General features: G+C 41.6%; 2 protein-coding genes and 1 long non-coding RNA gene across 5 annotated transcripts in view; all 3 read left to right on the forward strand.

Annotated features, from left to right (window-relative positions):
* thg1l (tRNA-histidine guanylyltransferase 1-like) overlaps positions 1-383 on the forward strand; it is an 8,256-nt gene extending 7,873 nt beyond the window's left edge. For both annotated transcript variants that reach the window (XM_012825472.3, XM_012825473.2), the window contains exon 7: positions 1-383. This exon is cut by the window's left edge and continues 23 nt beyond it. In XM_012825472.3, the coding sequence (XP_012680926.2) occupies positions 1-133 (133 nt within the window). In that variant the 3' untranslated portion in view covers positions 134-383.
* Positions 384-12,276: 11,893 nt separating this feature from the next.
* Positions 12,277-18,177, forward strand: LOC105902366 (protein mono-ADP-ribosyltransferase PARP14-like). The gene is made up of 6 exons (XM_042707952.1): positions 12,277-12,510; positions 12,699-12,926; positions 13,277-14,851; positions 15,506-16,041; positions 16,236-16,419; positions 17,496-18,177. Exons 1-6 carry the CDS (start codon positions 12,390-12,392, stop codon positions 17,771-17,773), a joined length of 2,922 nt encoding a protein of 973 aa, XP_042563886.1. The 5' UTR covers positions 12,277-12,389; the 3' UTR covers positions 17,774-18,177.
* A 1,165-nt stretch (positions 18,178-19,342) lies between these two features.
* The window catches only part of LOC116220733, an 8,189-nt gene continuing 7,531 nt past the window's right edge, over positions 19,343-20,000 (forward strand). For both annotated transcript variants that reach the window (XR_004163826.2, XR_004163825.2), the window contains exon 1: positions 19,343-20,000. This exon is cut by the window's right edge. This is a non-coding gene — a long non-coding RNA (uncharacterized LOC116220733).

Here is a 20,000-nt window from a genome sequence, read left to right on the forward strand (position 1 = left end):
GGTGAAACCAGCCAATCAGAGTGAACGGGAAGTACATGTGACCCGCACCAGGAAGAAGATCACCACCCACCATTGTGACATCATTGGAAGCCAGTTCTGGGAGGAGCATCCGGACATCTTAGAATCCGACTGACCTGGAGGAATCTGTTGTTGTGTTGGGAACCATTTCAAGAACTTTCCAGAACCTTCAGACACACTCACACACACACAATGCCACTTGACTGTTGCTGAACATTAGACATGATGTTGTGCCACTCCGAGCCCGTAGGGGGCGTGTGTCTGTGCGCACACACTGCATTTCTGCTGGGTGAGATGCAGACTGCCAGGTGTGTGTGAGGTTCCACTGCTTTTTCATGTATCATGTAATAAACCATCTGTCTTAAGGGGTGTGTGTGTGTGTGTGTGTGTGTGTGTGTGTGTGTGTGTGTGTGTGTGTGTGTGTGTGTGTGTGCGTGTGCGCGTGCGTGTGCGTGTGTGACCACTGCCTTGACTATTAGGACAAAAGAGTTAAAAACAAGATGTGACAAACATTCCCAAAATGACAAACATCTGGCCAGACTACGGACAGAGGGCTAGAAGCCTTGATCGTCCAGCAGAAAGCTTATGGGCACCCTGTGTGTGTGTGTGTGTGTGTGTGTGTGTGTGTGTGTGTGTGTGTGTGTGTGTGTGTGTGTGCGTGTGTGCGTGTGTGCGTGTGTGCGTGTGCGCGTGTGTTCGTGTGCATGAGGGGAAACATCCATTATGAGGTGGACAAGAAGCGTGTTTGAGTCTCAAACTTAGATAGATAGATGGATACTTTATTAATCCCGAGGGAAACTTAGGTCATCCAGTAGCTTATTCACATATACACTTATACACCTCACCGACATACATACATAAATCACATATACATACATACACATAGGGAGAACATATTCACACAGAGTGTTTCCAGATACAGGAAAGGGTCTGACCCTATTGTACAGAGTGCAATGATTGTGACAGTGTCGGTGTCCAGGAGGAAAGTCATCTTGTGCTGCTGGTGTGGATAGTGCAAAAAATATAATGTTCTTGTGCTTGTGTGAGGATGGGTAGTGCAAGATAGTGATCTTGTGTGTGTGTGTGTGTGTGTGTGTGTTTGGAAAGTGCAAAGTGATAGTGCAGAATATGTAAGTGGTAAAGTCTGTGCATGGGGCTGAGATGAGATGAGCAGGGGAGGGCAGACTGAGGTAGACTCATGCAGAGAAGTCCATCTCACACACACACACACACACACACACATAGAGTGAAGTCCATCTCCCTCCCCCTCCCCTTCTGCGTGGCGTTATAAAGCTGAATGGCCCTGGGGACAAAGGACTTCCTCAGCCTGTCCGATGAGCATGACAGTGACAGGAGTCTGCCACTGAATATGCTCCTCTGTCCGTTGAGAGTACTGTGTAGTGCAGTGGTCACCAAACTTTTTTGGCCAAAGATCACAAACTCTGCCTTGGTGACAGGCAAGATCTACCTATTGAGGCGTTGAGAGAAAAAGACTGTCCAGACTGTACTTACAACTTAACTTTTTATTTAGCCTAATTGTAATTGAGTGAAATTAAACACTTTGGTCCAGCTTTCAAATTGATGTTACCAAGAACACACTAAATCACTTAATTTCAGTGCAACATAAAAAGGAAAATATTTGTTAACCGCACACAATATGAACAAGAAAAAACACATTTGCAATGAGCAGGCTGGATATGAACTGCTTTACTTATCAACTGAAGTTACAACACAACACTGACAATCTTTGTTTTCAGATCATTTGACAGTTGTTTTGAGGCCCCCATGTTGCCACTCTTCAGAGGAGAATCAAGGAGAAGCACATCTTGCAATTGGCTACCTTAGATAGTTTTTCTAATGATTGAATGCACCTTTCTATGGAATTAAAGGCTTAACAAGCTAATCAGACTAATTATGTGTTGCAATTATTCAGTATTGAGTAGTTACAGGTATTCAAATCATGAAAATGATAAGGGTGCCTAAATATTTGCACAGCCTATTTTTCACATTTGATTTCATTTCAAATACTGCTACACTAAATATCTTTGTCTGGAAAACACCCCAGTACTCAGTGTTAAATAGAAAATGAATAATATACTACTGTGATCTTTTTTGGAGAAGACAGAGTAAATTATCATGCAGCCTCAGAGGGTGCCAAAACTTTTAATACGACAGTATGCGTGCTTATTAATATTTCGAAAACCAACACGGTAATTGGAATGAAGTGGGAGTGGCCGATAACTAACATAAGCGCAAACGTACTCATGTAACGTCACCTTTAATATTAATATTTAGAAACACGTTGCAGTGTTAAACGAGTCGTAGAAGTTAAAATAGACAAATATCTGTCTTGAAAACCGTTCATTTGGGTAAGCTAATACATAACGTTAATCTATAAATAGACTTAGGATATCGGTTTATTTAACAAACTGGCCGATAACCAAGATAACAACGACATCCAAGAGAGCTCGAGGATGTTATGCACGCAAGTTGAGCCTAGTTGCGAGCTGTCAGACGAGCTTTCAGAATGTTGGAAATCTCTCTACATTGGTCAGACATTCTGCAACTTTACCCAATCTGACTGAACATGTTGAACTCTTCCGACAGTACCCGACAATGACCAACAAACACCAACTGCTGCTGCACACTGACCCAACTGTTGGTGTTTGTTGGCGTTTGTTGGAGAATGTTGGCGTTTGTCGGGGCAGTGTGCAAGCTGCTTTAGAAGGGGCATTTAGTGGGAAGGCCTGAATTTGTGAGAAATCGTTGGTGATTACGTTCATATCAACTCTACGGACATCCTCAGATTTAAATAGCTGGCGTTCATTAATCAGGCGGAGATCTTTTCTGACTTTGGTCTTCCGAAGTCCGTTAGAAAACATTTCAGAAGACACTTCAGAAAATGTTCAATTTTTTTTTTTTTTTTTTTTTTATATTTAAAAAAATATATAATTTGGAGATCGACAGGGAAGGTCTTCGAGATCGACACGTCGATCGCGATCGACAGGTTGGCGACCTCTGGTGTAGTGGGTGGTGGTCATTGTCCAAGATGGTCAGCAACCTATTCAGGGTCCTTCTCTCCGCCACTGATGTTAGGCAGTCCAGTTCCGTGCCAACAACAGCTCCCGCCCTCCTCACCAGTCTGTCTTGTCGCCCTGCATCCCTCTTCTTCATGCTGCCTCCCCAGCACACCACAGCATAAAAGAGGACGCTGGCAACAACAGACTGGTAAAACATGCGCAGGAGTTTGTTGCAGACATTGAAGGACCTCAGCCTCCTCAGGAAGTAGACCCTTCTCGTAGATGGCATCAATGTTGGCTGACCAGTCCAGTTTAATGTCCAAATGCACTCCTAGGTATTTGTAGGTGTTAACCACCTCCACACTGACCCCCTCGATGGAGACTGGTAGCAGAGGAGAAATGAAGACATCCTCCTCTAGTGGGCCTGCGCTCTCCTTGTGTGTGTGTGTGTGTGTTGTGTGTGTGTGTGTGTGTGTGTGTGTGTGTGTGTGTGTGTGTGTGTCTGTCTGTGTGTCTGTGTGTCTGTCTGTGTGTGTGTGTTTTCTGACATGTATAAGCTATTACTGATGTATTCATCTAGGTGTGAAGTGGCCACAGACCCGGCCCCCCTTTTAACACCCACACTTTTCCCGGTGAGAGGGTTCAACACCCACACTTTTTCTGCAGTTTTTCCACAGTTTTGCACAAACGCCTTGCGTCGAACTGCCGCCGTAGCTACGTCGTAGGCTGTATGTAGCGATTATATTGCCTGAGTGAACAGATCTGCGTCCATAGCAACGCTCTGTTTGTCATGGCAACGGTGTGTTATACTTCGCAGGGGTCTTAACAGACCGCATTCTACACTGGAATTCCACCAATAGTCCGGTACTTTTAAGAAATGTAATGCAAGTATCTTTAGTGTTTTGCCGTACACGTGTTATCACCGTTAATGTGTTACATCAATGTAAAGCTTAACTCTTTAATACTGGTACAAATTGATATCGTAATTAGGTAGATACAACCTGAGCTAACGTTAGCTAACTGAACCTATCATTTAACATTAGGCTTTTAGCTAGCTAGGTTGTCTTTTGCCATTTGTGTTCGTCAAGTTTAATGTCCGGTGGCATTTTCATCTCTTTTTATATGCCGTTACTGTAGCTATATGCGTAACGTTAGCAGATATTTAGAAAATGGTGTGTTTATCAGTTGTAACTACAGGATGGAAGGTACTGTAACTGCACCTTTTTAACTTCACAAGCAACGTCTTTTTGTCACGCAGTATCAAGATGCAGAAAAGAAAGAGGCAGGAGAATATTGACACTTTTTTTCAAGAGAAATCCTGTAAGTGAAGTTGAAAGCTGAACGTTGAACATTTTTGACATTAAACAACAGTAGCCTATTTCCATTAGATATTGTTTGTGTAACAGAGTTAAAAATGTAGTGTATGGTTTTATATGATTTTCGCCAAAATTAAACTGCCTTGTTTAAAAAGTGTGAATGGGAGCCACCTTTGGCCATATGGTGTACTGCAGATCTGATGCGTGTAGTCCAGTGCTGTCTCCCTACCCGATCAGAGAAGCCTATGCTTTTGATCGGGTAGGTTGACTGTACAAAGCACTGTACCTGATATGTTCCCGACTAGCCGTAAACTCCGCTAGCCACGTCCATGCTTTAAATGTACTGTTCAATATAACATGCAGGGATTTAACTGTTTAGTTAAACATGCATTGAAAGTATTATTACGTATTAAGTATGAAGTATGAAGTATTATTATTATGACAGCGAATGTTAACTAGTTTAACCGAACGTTAATTAGCTATCGTTCCATGTGTTCAGACATTCTGTCTGGCGCATTGCTGGCTAGCAAGCGCTGATAGTGTACAATAGGATATTGACGTAGATGTTGCCTATATGTAACGCTTTATATTTTGCTTGTGCAGATGCTGTACGTTCACACCAAAGCCTGATGGCAATGTTTTGATTTATTTTCTAAAGGTATGTGGCTCCATAATGTAAATAGGTTTGAATGAAGTGCTGTAACTCTGTGCACTTAGGCTACAGTTATGCCCATTCCACTGTGTATGGGAAGTTAAAAGTTTTGTACATATTTTCTATTACTGAAGTAATCAGCAGAGAAGCCTATGCTTTTGATCGGATGCTGTACGTTCACACCAAAGCCTGATGGCAATGTTTTGATTTATTTTCTAAAGGAAAATAAAAGAAAGTTCAACAGATTCGCCTCCGTCTCCCCGTTGCTTGACCATCGTTACATTTGCATTTACTTCATGATATTACTTTTCAATATTCACTGAGGTTTGCTAGTGCCACAGCTGTAACTGTTTGGCCCTATGCCCATTATTACCACTTTAGGAGAGGAAGTTGCTGGAGGCATCAGTTTCAGAGAGAGCACAAGAAGGTTCTTAATATATTTTGTTTGTATATTTGTAGTTTGTAACAAAAATTATTTCCCCCTGGGATTATTAAAGTATTTCTGATACATGTTGTAAACCTCTGTCATTGTATCCATCGTTTCTATTGTTAATAAACAAATCACATCCATCCCCCTCACTTTTGAAAAGCTTGCTACGCCCCTGGCAGTAACACATCAAAGTAAAATAGACAGGCCCACTCATTTGTCAATTACGCCCCAGTGCTATGGAACATACTGCCTGTAGGAGCCATTTGGGTTCATGTTTTAATCTTGTGTGGGACACTAGATGGCGCTCCATTTTAATTGGGCTCACACCATATAGGTGTGAAAGTTCATGCAGGTATCAGGTGTTGCTTGACTGAGGCAGAGCACACACACCTTTTTGACCGCTTCATTTGTATTTGCAAAGGTCTGTTACATGTATATAAGATGCAAGTTTGGATGTATGGACATGCTTATGGATTGGATCTTATGGTGAGAAATAAAGTTTGCATAACCAAGAAAGAGAACGCAAAATTGGAACTTATTTTACATCTAACAAGCGCGTCAATTAAGTGCTCGGTCAGCAATCCCTCTGGGCTTAAAGTATAGACTTAGCCCATACACAAGTCAAAAAGGTATACTGCTCCACGTTACCGACGCCGTAGATTAGGCTACAGCCGCGTTCGAACCAAGCCAAGGCCGTTGTATGCAACCGTGGATTGTAGAGAAAAGGACATCACGTTTGTTCATCCAGCCAACAACCACACATCCGTGGACAGCGCGAGGACGGCGTTCGTATTGGAGTCAACGTTGCTTCACGTCTCTGCGAATCTAAAGGCTACCATCTACCACCAGCACAGAAATCAACACTTCGTTTCGAAAGCCAACTGGAAATTCATCAGACGCATGGCGCCCAACGCGAGGTATGTGTAGCGCTACTAAATGAATGGCCATTCAAGTTTCGTGTACACACTGTGGGGCTAAAAATCCAACGCATTGGTGATCCGATGCATTGGTGACAGTCGGGTTGGGGAGGATCACTAAACTTGACGTTACTTTGTTGCGAACTTGTTGCTAACAATTGAACTGAGATGTACGAAATGGCAGACAAGCCCACTGGGCCACCGGCTGATTCGAACAATGTTGCAAATGGCGCGGATGCGCAAGTGGACAAAGAAAAACGTGTTGTAACATTAACTGCTAAAGCGTTTGTTGAAAAAATTGAACGATTGCAAAAGGATAGGAGGGCTAAGCTTAACAAAGCGAGCCGCTTAAAAAGGAATATAAAAGAGCTTATACAAAAGGGAAAGAAATCACAGGTCCATTGTGCTTTTAATGAGCTGCTTAAAGTATGTGATGAAGCAAAGAGTGTTCAAGATTCTGTGATTAGTATGTTACCTGAGGTTGAACAAGAGAAACATGATGTGTGGTTTAAAGCCCAAATGTTGAACATAACTGAATGTATCACACAGGTGCAATTATGGGTATCAAGTGGTGAACAAAATGTATCCAATGATGATGATGGCATCAACCCTGATGACAGTATTTCAAATGTAGGCAGCCAACACTCAAGCAGGAAGAGTGCGTGCAGTAGTGGATCAAGCACTACTTCCTCCGCAATAGTTATAATAGAAGCAGACAAGGCAGCACTGCTTGTCCGTATGGCGGCGTTAAAGGAAAAGCATGCTTTGGAGGAGCAAGAACAGCAAATAAGGAGGAAAAAGGAACAACAGGAACTGGAAACCATGCTTGCTGAGTCTTCAGCTAAACTTGCTGTGCTACAGGCCTCTGATAGCCGGTCAAAGGTATCCAATGCAATTAATTCTTACCTGGAAAGAGGAACTAGAAACATGGCACCTGTAAACAGATTGGACCCATTGGCAAAGAAATTCAATCTTCTACCCCTAAGCAGGCCCCAGCAGACCCAGCAGTTGACGCTGCCCGCAGCCATCAACCCATTAACAGCCATAAGGCCGCCTCAGGGAGCTAGCCAACACCTTGCAACTCGACCAAAGGAGTGGACTAATTCTAACAGCCATCATAGACTGGAAAGGGAAACATTCACGTCGACTCTGGAACGTTCCCATCCCAACACTCAACCAACAGATCAAAGTCACTCTGGAGACCTTCTCATAGTAATGCAAAAGCAAAATGAAATAACATCAGCACTCGTCCAACAACAACGCCTATCATCATTGCCAGCAAGAGATATCCCCTTGTTTGATGGAGATCCTCTGCAGTATATTTCCTTCATGAGAGCATTTGAACAAGGAGTGGAGGAGAAGGCCAGCAAGGGTGACTGCCTCTACTACCTTGAACAGTTCACTAGGGGTCAGCCAAGGGAGCTGATCCGTAGCTGTCTTCACATGACACCTGAGTATGGCTATGCTAAAGCAAAGCAGCTGCTGTGTGAACATTTCGGCAGTAAGTACAGAATTGCTGTGGCATATATAGAAAGGGCTTTGTCCTGGCCCATAATAAAGACTGAAGAGGTCAGCGCATTGCAGGGTTACTCTCTTTTTCTACGCAGCTGTTGTAACGTGATGGAGGAATTACAGTACATGCAAGAGTTGGATATGCCAATTAATATGAGGGCAATCATGTCTAAACTGCCATTCAAGCTCAGAGAGCGATGGAGAACCATTGCATTTGACATACTGGAGAAAACCGAACACAGAGCCCTGTTCAAAGACCTGGTGAAATTCCTAGAAAGACATGTCAGAATAATATCAGACCCCCTGTATGGTGACATAAGTGACTTAACAACCTTTAATTCATTCATTCCGGAGGCTAATAGGCCAAAGTCCGATCAAGGGAATAGGATCAACGCAAACAGCTTTGCTACAAACATTGCATCCATGGAATCAATGAAGAATATTGGAGAATGGAGGAATGCGTCACAAGGACTTGACTCTACAGTGGAACTAGGTTGCGCGTGTTGCACTCAAGGCCACTCATTGCAGCAATGCCAACAGTTCAAACAGATGAAACACAGAGACAAGCTAAGCTTTCTTAAAGAGAAAGAACTCTGCTTTGGCTGCCTATGCGCAGGGCACTGGAGTCGGAACTGTGAGGGGCGGTTGACCTGTACGACTTGCGGACAGAGGCATCCCACTGTACTTCACATCGACAGGAGAGAGACAGCCAGTGCACCTACAGAACCCGCCAAGGAGTCAGGGGCCCAAGTGATTACAGCATCCCCGAAAACTTGTGATCATACAGGGGCCGGAAGGGATCGTTGCCTGCTTCCCATCCTGCCAGTCCAAGTCAAGTCCATTAAGGGAGACAAAGTAATTCAAACGTATGCCTTCCTAGATCCTGGAAGCTCCGCAACATTTTGCTCAGAGCAGCTCATGCGAAGGCTCAACCTTGCTGGAAGACCAACTCGTCTTCTCCTAGAAACCATGGGACAGGAAAGAGTGGTGCCAGCATACTCAGTCTCAGGCTTGGAGGTGTCTGGAATCAATGACAACCTTTTCTATAAACTCCCAGAAACCTTCACACAGAAGAAAATGCTGGTAAATTCAGATAACCTGTTGAAGGAAGGAGATGTGGCAAAATGGGCTTACCTAGCAAAAATTAAAATCCCCAGCATAATGGCTAATGTTGACCTGTTGATTGGAAGCAATGCACCGAAAATGTTGGAGCCCTGGGAGGTTGTCAACAGCAGAGGCGATGGCCCATATGCTATGAAAACAGCCCTAGGTTGGGTTATTAATGGTCCTTTGCATGGAAGCAATAGCAGTTCCGGAGAAGAGTGTACATCAGCCATGGTTAATAGGATATCCATGTGCAAGGCAGAGGCTATGCTAAACGACCGACCCATCACCAAACTGACCGATGATCCAAATGATCTCGAACCCCTGACTCCTAACCATATCCTGCTTATGAAAGGAAAACCATCTTTACCACCCGGACTGTTTGAACAAAATTACCTGTATGAATGCTGTATGAATCATAGGTTAGCCTTAACTTGTGTAATTTTACCTTGATAATGTTTCAAACTTGTGGAGTGTCTTTAGTTGTGATTTCACTCTGCCCACTTTTCTTAATGGCTCCCATTGGTATGTGTTTTAATTGTTATGTCTGTCGGCCATCACAATTAGGGGCCAGTGTGTAGGAGCCATTTGGGTTCATGTTTTAATCTTGTGTGGGACACTAGATGGCGCTCCATTTTAATTGGGCTCACACCATATAGGTGTGAAAGTTCATGCAGGTATCAGGTGTTGCTTGACTGAGGCAGAGCACACACACCTTTTTGACCGCTTCATTTGTATTTGCAAAGGTCTGTTACATGTATATAAGATGCAAGTTTGGATGTATGGACATGCTTATGGATTGGATCTTATGGTGAGAAATAAAGTTTGCATAACCAAGAAAGAGAACGCAAAATTGGAACTTATTTTACATCTAACAAGCGCGTCAATTAAGTGCTCGGTCAGCAATCCCTCTGGGCTTAAAGTATAGACTTAGCCCATACACTGCCTATAGACATCAGGGAAGCCAGCTCGCTTAACATCTTTAAAAGAAAACTAAAAACGTACCTCTTCACATTAGCCTTTAACTAGCTACCACTTCGCACTATATATATATATATATATATATATATATAAATACTTTTAATTTAATTTAAATCTCTACTGGTGATATTAAGGGGTTAGATTAAATATATCTCTATAATTATAATTATTATTTTTTTTTGCACTATATCTGAGTTATGTTTCTTTGATGTCTATTTTTATTACACAATTTAGCATTCAGTTTCCTGGAACATGTACCACTCCCCGAGTTGACAACCTGAAATGAAAGTGAAACTTTCTAGTTTTCAAAATAAACTGCCTGATCCAGTCAGAAGGCTTCAAACGCGACCAAGATGGAAGACTGTCCACATCGTGTTTTAGTAGAAGGTGAATGGTCGCCTAGTCACCGTGAAGTGCTTCGGCGAAAACTTCAAATATACTTTCAAAGTAAGAAGAAATCTGGTGGGAGTGACTGTGTCGTGGAATATGAAGAGAAAGCGAACTCAGCTACTATTGGATTTAAACAAGAGGAGGGTAAGTCCTGCACTCGACGATATGATCACTTCCATGCAGTGGCGGTTCTACATGGAATTACGCCCCGGGCGAAACCCCCTCTGAGCGCCCCGCCGAAAAAAAAGAATCTTATTTATTTTTTATTATAACAATATAAGTGAATTACTTAAATGTATCAATTGCACAAATCCTTCAATAGAACATTTGACTAACACACTTAAGAGAATCAATGCACACATCATGCACATTAATGTTAGCTAACCAGCTCTCTGCAAGTTAGGTTAAGCACTCAACATGCATTATGGTATAGTTGAGTTAGCTAATCGTGGCTAACGGGATTTCGCTAACGCTGGCTAGTATAGTTGTGTCAAAAGGAAATATATGGTCTAACCAGCTAGCTATCGACCTGTTCATTATTAAGATTATACTAGTACTCTGTATGCTGTTATATTCTGTTAGTTGTGGCTAGCGGGACTTCGCTAACACCTAGCCTAGTGTCAGATGAATGAACATGTTCATACCCTATGGTCAAATCAGCTAGCTAACGCTAGCTAGCAAACAATTCTGTTGGTGCTCAACATTAGCTGGTTGCCTTAATAGGAATTTAGGTTAAGTTACACTTGACTGAAAACACATTTTTACCTTGTCCACTTGAGCATCCTTAAATAGTTATCTTGATAATGTAATAGACTACTCTGTAAAAGATGTATTTAATTTCCCTCGGGATAAATAAAGTATCTATCTATCTACCTATACTCTGCTAACTACGTACTACCTTCACCAGTTGGATAAGTTGAAGCAGTCAGTGGTCTCCTTCCACCAATTCACCCCGCCCTTGGTGATCACATATTCGTTCTGTATTACCTATTTGTATTAGCCATTTCACACAATTCAGAAAAACGAAAACGTGCAGGAATTATAGGCCTGTAATTATAATGTTTTGAATGTGCGTTATTTGGAAGAAAGTCGAGGTGTGACTGCTATACAGTGGATCCCCCGCCCCCCCTTGTCCGTTCCATTTGGGAGACCCAGAGGTGAACTGTCCCCCGCGCCCCCTCCTCTTCCCCCTTCTCTCTTCTCACTCAGGATCTGTCCACGGCACCTTCTTAGCGAGCAGAGGCGCCTGCAGCAGCAGGGGGCGCCAATTTGCCAATTCCACACACAGTGATATGATAGATAATAGAAAACCGCTTCGCGGCCCAAATGATTTTTTTTTTTAAGTGCCTAAAACCGCCCCTGCTTCCATGAATAAGTGTGGCGCTTGCCTTCTTTGTCTTGTAATTGTAATTATGACCATGGAATCTACCCAGTTATGGGTAGTGGTGATTTACGGTAGTCGGCGAGCGGTACTGATTTTTTTGTGTGTCTAATCCTAGTCCTAGAGCGCGTTCTTCTCCACACGCAACATGAAATCACCATCTACAACGAGCAGATTAAGCTATACCTCACCAGAAAATTGGTAAGTTTATGTGTTTTGTTGAGGTAATATAATAGATAATGGCATTTCAATGCGATCAAATCGATGAAAGTCGAGATTTCCTGGTCGGCCTACAACACCGCCAGGGCAGGGGAGGCCTAGCAGGGGATGTCCAGAGCCTTTCCTACGATTCATAGGCTAGTGCTCAGGACAGTGCAGGAGAGGAGAGGAGCAAGGGACACGTGTTTTCTTTGGAAGAAATAAACTAATTAATAATAATAATAATAATAGCTGAGACCGCTCTTCGTTCCTTCTCCGTTGCTGTGGAATACAGGCAGGTCTAACAGAGTGACTAATCTTACATGACAGTAATGTTAAATTAAACTCAATCCCAGTCTCAAGATCCCCAACATGGTCCCAGTGCCTCTGGTTCTATTGACGTTCAGGAGGAGAGGGTTGAAGACTCCTATCGGCCCAACGCTGTTGTTGTGGAGAACATCGCTGAAGACATGACCAGGGAGCTTCTTGGACTGATAGTGGAGAGCATCACTGGTATTTCTGAGGATGACTACAGTGTGGAGCTGATCTATGAGTCTTGTGTTGCTGTTGTAACATTCACTCATCCTGATGGTATGTATTTACTTCTGTTCAATTTGCTTAGGCACTATATTTTTTTGCATATACATTTTTTTTACTCTGAATATGGTATTGTGATTATTTATCTTTAAGTGAGATTACATTTGACATTTTATTCTGTAATTGAATCACTTATAAGGAATGCATCAGGCCACAATTATACTAAAATGCCTCTGTTTCAGATGTGAAGAAATTTCAGACCGAAGCCAAGCTCAGCAAAAAGTTTCAGCAGTACAATCTGACTGCCCGGGACCTGGAAAGAACCTGCTGTTTGAGGATCGAAGGTCTGCCACCTAAGGCTAAAGAAGATCTACTGAGTCTCTACTGTGAGAAATTTAGAGTTGAAGTACAGAGTGTCGCTATAAAACGCGAAGGAAACGCTGCTGTTGTCACATTCCAAAAGCCAGAAGGTAACACATGCTACAATTATTTTGTTGAGAGAAAAATTATACCAGACAGATTTTTTTCAATGTTCACATTTAGCCTATGAAGCAGACTGCTGACCATCCTGACACACACATACACACACACACACACACACACACACACACACATTTACAACAGGGTTATTATAGTTAACCAACCTAAGACTAAAACCAAAACTAGCAAGGAAAAATAATTTCATTAACTGAAATTAAAATAAAAACACAAAAACTAATTTAAAGCTACAATGAACAATGCAACACAAACTCAAACAAAAAAGAATTGCATGTGTCCAGTTGTTATTTGTTAATTCTTACACTTTCACAATACATTTCAGATGTTGTGACCATGTTGAACACACAGCACAAGATCTGCAGAGTTGAAGTCAGCATGCATCCATACTACAAGTCACTAGGTACAGCGCTGTATGGTGAAGACGGACCAAGATGGAAGATTCCAGACTCTTTCCTTGAAAGCATCCACCCAGCACTGTATGAATTTCTCGTGAAGAAGCAGCTCCGATCTCACATCAATGACCAGATGCAAGCACACTTCTGCCAGATGAGCATGCAGAACACCAACGTTCTGCTCAGCCCACTTCCAGCCCTGCTGAAATTGAAGGGACTCACAGCCAAACACATAGACGGCTGGAAGGAGAACACCTTAGGCGTTTTCCACCGCATCATGTCCAAGTACGCAATACTTGAGAAGGTGATGAACTCAGATGTGTGTGGCTCAGTGGCAAAAGAGCTGCGGTCAGTTGTGCAGGACCATGTTGTCATGACAGTGGATCCTGTAGAAGGGCAGTTGACACTGGCAGGGATGTCGAAAGACATAGAAAACCTGAGAGGGATGGTGTGTGGTATTATTCAGAAGGCAACGGATCAGTTTGAGCGGGAGATTAACAGTGTTTCAGAGGAAATGGATTTGCCTCCTGACATGTATAAACTGCTGCAACTTGATGGCCTGTCACAGTACATCACAGCCTCCTGCCCCCAGGTATCCCTCGATTACAAATCCAGCATCAAGAAACTTGTCCTCTCTGGCTTCAAAACTGAAGTTCTGTCCGTTAAAACCTGGGTCCTTGAGAATAGAATGCAGATGACACAGAGGGCAGTGGAGATGGACCGTCATGTAGTGGACTTCCTGAGGGCAGTGGACAGCGAGATGATCTCTGATCGTCTCTTCTTCTCCAAAAGAATCCATGCCATGTATGTGATCAAGGACGGAGCTGTGGTTTTGGCTGCAAGCTCAGAAGCATCCCTGAGTGAGTCTATGCAGAGGATAAAAGAGAGTCTCGCGTCTAAGGTGCTCACCGTGGAGGATCAAGAGGTACTCAGGAAGTCAGAATGGAAGACTCTGAACACTGAACTCCTTAGTGTGTTCAACACATCCAGGGAGATCACACTGTTGATAACTTCAAACAAACCTGACAGTCTTATCATTGCTGGCTTTATTGAGCCCGTCAAGGAAGTCAGCCTGAACCTCAAAGAGTTTCTGCGTAATCATGCAAGAATTGTGGACACTGTTGAGGTCAAATGCTGTGCTGCAGCAAGGTTCATTGAAGAGCACAAGGCAGATGACTGGAAAGAGTTTGCCAAGGTTGGTGAAGTGGTGGTGAAATTCCATCCAAGACGCCCACGAATCAACCTATCAGGAGAGCGTATCTATGTTAAACCTGCTTCGGATGCCTTTAAGAGGATGGTGACCAGCTTGTTTATAGATGAACTGAAAGTCTCTAAGCCTGGAGCCAAGAAGTACTTCCAGGAACAGGGCAGCTTGCTACTATCAATGATGTTAAGGGACCATCGTTGTGTGGTTCTGCTTCAGGAGGATGATATGGTGGAGGAGGCGGATGATGATGATGATGATGATGAGGCCTTCGAAGGAGAAAGACTAAGACAGTCTTCAGGTAACATCTTGTTTTTGAAATCCTACTTGCTTCTGTTTGAGGATGTTGGGCTGTGTCTTCTGTATGTTTCAGTGTTTCTTCACTCTCAGAAACCGCTTGCAGTAATAATAATAATAATAATAAAACTTTATTTATATAGCACCTTTCATGCAAAAGAATGCAGCTCAAAGTGCTTTACAGCAAATACATAATATGCACAAAGAAATGACATGCACATAAAAATAAACATCAAAGAAACATAACAAAGATATAGTGCAAAAAAAAAATAATTATAATTATAATTATAGAGATATATTTAATCCAACCCCTTAATATCACCAGTAGAGATTTAAATTAAATTAAAAGTATTTATATATATATATATAGTGCGAAGTGGTAGCTAGTTAAAGGCTAATGTGAAGAGGTACGTTTTTAGTTTTCTTTTAAAGATGTTAAGCGAGCTGGCTTCCCTGATGTCTATAGGCAGTATGTTCCATAGCACTGGGGCGTAATAGTAGCATTCCCTGCAGTCACATCACTCAAGCTGTTACAGAGTATGAAATTAGGATGAGGCTGGTTCAGAAAACAAAGAACTAGTGAAATGGTGTGCATTTTTACCTTTTACAGACTTTTAAATTATTATTATTATTTTTTTCATTTAAGATACACTTACAGGCTGGTTTTCACCTGCTGGTACTGAAGACCTGGCATCTGCTGATGAGGAGTTTGTCATGGCGGGTGAAGAGTTTGCTCCCGCCATATTCCAATTCTGTGGAGAGACGGCCCAGGAGGTCAACCGAGCCAAAGACTGCGTGACAAGTTGCATCATGAAAGAGCAGGCTTCTACTCAGATCCAGGACCCACTAATTAGTCGTTTCACCCAGGAGGAGAGAAACGAGCTTCAGAATCTGCAGATGGAACTGACTGTCAGCATCAGGGTGGAGAGGAGGAACACTGACTCCATCATCTACCTGGAGGGCTTGACTCGAGACGTGTTCATGGTCGAAGGGCGAATCAGAGATATGATTCGAAGGGCAGAGAAGGAGGACACGACCCGACGAGAGGCCTTGCTGATCATAAAGGCCTATAGTCATTGGGTCAACATGAACGCCGGGGATGTTGATCAAATCAAACTTAGTGCAAGCAGCACTGAATACGCAGAAGTTGAGAAGGAGTTCAGGAGAACTGGCCTTGCATCAACAATAATTCAGGTGAAAGCTTATTGTGTTTGTATTTATTTCATTTTACTTCTTTTACTTAACTAGATTGTATTGAAATGTATGGAAAGACAGACAGAAAATAATTAGTAAATAAGTTAACAAGAATTTTTTGGGGAAACTGTTTGGCCTTTTGTGTTAAAATTGTAAATGTATATATATACATGTAATTCTTGTGGTTTTGATTCTTTCAGATTGAGAGAGTCCAGAACAGCACACTTTGGAAGGGCTACATGATCAAAAAAGAACAGTTTGATCAGAAGAACAAACACACAAATAATGAGAAAAGGCTTTTCCATGGCACAAGTCCTGATAAGATAGACCAGATCAACCGTTACGGGTTTAACCAGAGTTTTGCTGGGACTGCAGTCGGTATGGTCTGCTTTCATTACTTTCAACATAGAAGTGTATTTTGATCACTAACCTGTTACATGCAAATAAAGCTTGTGTGTGACTATCCAGAACTCCTAAAGTAGAGGGTAAGCTAATTAGCCTGCTGTATTTTACTATTTTGTGAACCTTGAATTGAATGGAATTCAAAGACACAATGGTAGTTACATGGAACTAGCTTTCCATCTTAAATGTAGGAAAATTACAACACATCTGAACAGTAAACTAGTCGTAGTGCTGCTTTCAAAACAGCCCTTTGTGTTTTACAGTAATGTGAGACAAATGTGCAGGCATACAAAGCATTTTGTGTGGGAAATCCTTTGTGGTTCGCCTAGATGGATAGAAGTGCAGTTTATGCACAATCCAGCCTGCTTAAAAATAACAAAATGTCCCTTCTCTTGCTCTTAAAGCAGCATTATGTTAATTAGGTAGTTGTAAACTACTTTAAGTCTTTCAAGTATTTAAAAGCTTTTGTGGGCAGCTAGTTTTGATTACAACTATCTTCATCAAGTAATTTTGATGACTTATGGTAATGTTACGAAGACACGAACACACCTATCTTTCCCAGTGGCTACTCTCTTAAATGTAAAAAAATTTAGTTTTACATCTGTTCAGCTTTTTATAGTGCCAGCTTTGCTGTTGTTGTTTGCAAATCAAGTCTGTTGGTTGTTAGCTAGTTAGCTACCCAGTTTTTAGACAAAACACTGTGTCACAGATGTCTAAGATAAGAAAGCACAAATAATCTAAGAAATACTGGACCTTAAAATTCAAATACTTTTTCAAATACTCAAATACTTTTTCAAATAGATTTCAGTCAGATGTTGTATTTTTATTATTGCTTTAACTTACTTAATTCAAAAATACAAATGATAAATTTCACCACAGATATTTTGCAATGCACAGTTATTGCCTGTTCAGCCCTCTTACATCAGTTTTGTCATAGCACAAACACATGGTTGTCTAAGAAACCTAATGCAAGGAACTTTTTTGTATGGACATGGTCCTTCTTTTCATAGAAAATTACTTAGCTTACATTACTGTATTTTTCCTGTTCACAGGTGCCTTGTATGGAAATGGCGCCTATTTTGCTGTTGATCCCCAATACGCCAGAGGCTATGCCAAACCTGATGTCAATGGACACAAGCGCATGTACCTGGCAAGAGTTTTGGTCGGAGACTACACTCAAGGAGTAAGTGGCATGCTAGCACCTCCGCCCCGAAACACTGTAACAGCTGACTTGTTTGACAGCCTGACGGATAATATGACGAGACCCACAATGTTTATCGTCTTCAATGATGTCCAGGCCTATCCTGAGTACATCATCACATTTCAGTGAGATACATTTATCTACTGTCTGTATAAACATGTTATTCGATATGAAAGAAAACAAAATCCTTTTGAACACAAAAAAGCATTTAAGCATTAAGATTGTATGCGTTTCCTATGCAAACGTTAAAAATGAGTGTAAAACAATTGGATGGAAACCCGGTTACTGTTTGTTTTTTGAGATATCAGCTCTTGGTTTGATTATGTATACATTGTTACCTGTGTTAAATTGTGATTTTTTCCAAAATGATGAACCTACGTGTATGGTGTTGCTGATTAATCTAGAGGGCTTTTCATGGTAATAATATATATAAACAGAAAGCTTTGCTCACAGTCAAAATGTACTTCGGGATTTCACTGTGTACGTGCTGTAGAAGCAGTTGAAACTGAATAAAAACTCTGAGTCTAAATTAATGAAACGAAGAATTATATCGAAATTGAATGAATGACTTGCGACATTGGCAGTATAATTAAGACCTTTGTCAGGTTTTTAATGGCACACACGACACACTGGAACACACACGTGCATATATGGAGGCGACACAGGACACACACACACACGCAGGTAAGCCTGAGATCGCTGTGAATTTAGTTTCTGCTTTTTTTTTTGCATGTGTCTCAGATTGCTGTGGAAGTTGTGCTCTGAATACATTACCGTCGAACCTGTATCTCTTTAGTTCTCTCTTTCTCTCATTCTATTGTATTACACTGCATGAATATTGATGAATTATATTTGAATGGAAGGTTCTAGAAGGCCTACCTGCTGGCGTTAGCACTTCGAGCATTAGCCAGTGTCTCCACTGTGAAATTCTCATTGCAGAGCACAGCTCTGAGAGTCACAGCTCTCAGTTAGGTTTAATAAGAGACTCAAACATTCTGCATCAATTATTTAATAGTTTGTTCATATTGTATTGGTATGTTAAATATGGTAAATTATTCACTTTGCAACATGAAATATATATTACACATACATACATACTACAAATACATTTATACATTATTATATTTAAAGAAATCCTATGCTCTCCAATCCACCCAACGGCGTGCTGCTGTCCCTGTGGAATCAGTTCAGTAAACAAAAACAATAATTTAATGATAAATTCGTATACATTTTAATTCATTACAATTCTGCCATGGTTGTTCATCAATCATAATGCCAGTCCAATTTAAGTAACAATTAGGGAGATATTTGTGTATGAATCAGGGCTGCCCACGCAGGTGAGTTTGACATGCATCCGGCCCGCGTCCGGCCCACATCTGACATGACGCAGCAGCTGGCTTGGCTGTCTTAAAGTGGGAGGAGTCACGCTGAGGTCGGACAAAATGTAGGTTTTCAACAAACTCACATTAATCCGATATTTGTTGCCAGGACTCTTAATTGACCTTAAAGACAAATGAAACCTACCCAAGAAAAACAACTTCAGTAGCTATTTTCTATGGACTGGGGTCAGTATCAAAACACATTCATACATACACAAAACCATTCACAGATGCACTCGTCTAGACCTTACATGATTGTATACATACAGCTCAGAATTCTGGGTCTATGCAAGACTTCAGGGTATTCTGGTCTCTGGACATAACTAGTGTAGCGAAACATTCAAACACCCAACGGGTGATGAAGCAGTGAACACACACACACACGCTTAGCAGCCTGAGGGACACACACACACACACACACCTCTGGGTTCCAAACACACACCTCTGGGTTACACACACACACCTCTGGGTTACACACACACTAAATGTTCATTCCAATGCATTCAGTCCTAGTCTTTATCTTGGCAAGATTACTATTCAATTGCTTATCGTGCTGTTTGGGCTGAATTGGCTGTTTGATGATGTTCCTGTGGTGATGGTATGATGGTATAACTTTTGAAAGAAAGAAACTCCGGTTCAAACTTCCAACCTCACAGTCAAGCCGCTAGCTCTCTCACCACTAGACCACTAGAGAGACTTTTATGTTTTCTGCTTCCAACAAATATTTGGGCATTTTTTGTTCTTCTTAATATTCCACTGTCTGATTTGGGAGACATGCTGCTGTTTACCAGCATCTAGTTCAATAGTCTCTCTTTTTTGTAACAAACAGATGACTGTGAAATGTGATTTCAAGGTTGAGAATATTCCTACGGCTCATTATAAAGAAAAGATTGATGACAAAGATTGAACAGAAAAAAAAAAAAAACAGACTAACAAAAAATAACACAAGATCATGGACTAGATTTATAGCTGTAAAC

The sequence above is a fragment of the Clupea harengus genome, chromosome 6, assembly GCF_900700415.2.
Source record: "Clupea harengus chromosome 6, Ch_v2.0.2, whole genome shotgun sequence".
In the NCBI taxonomy this organism is placed as follows: domain Eukaryota; kingdom Metazoa; phylum Chordata; class Actinopteri; order Clupeiformes; family Clupeidae; genus Clupea; species Clupea harengus.

Coding starts and splice junctions, on each gene's coding strand:
- LOC105902366 (XM_042707952.1), top strand. CDS start 12,390: ATGACCAGGGAGCTTCTTGGACTGATAGTGGAGAGCATCACTGGTATT. Junction 16,042..16,235: donor TTGCATCAACAATAATTCAG/GTGAAAGCTTAT, acceptor TGGTTTTGATTC/TTTCAGATTGAGAGAGTCCA. Junction 16,420..17,495: donor TTTTGCTGGGACTGCAGTCG/GTATGGTCTGCT, acceptor TCCTGTTCACAG/GTGCCTTGTATGGAAATGGC.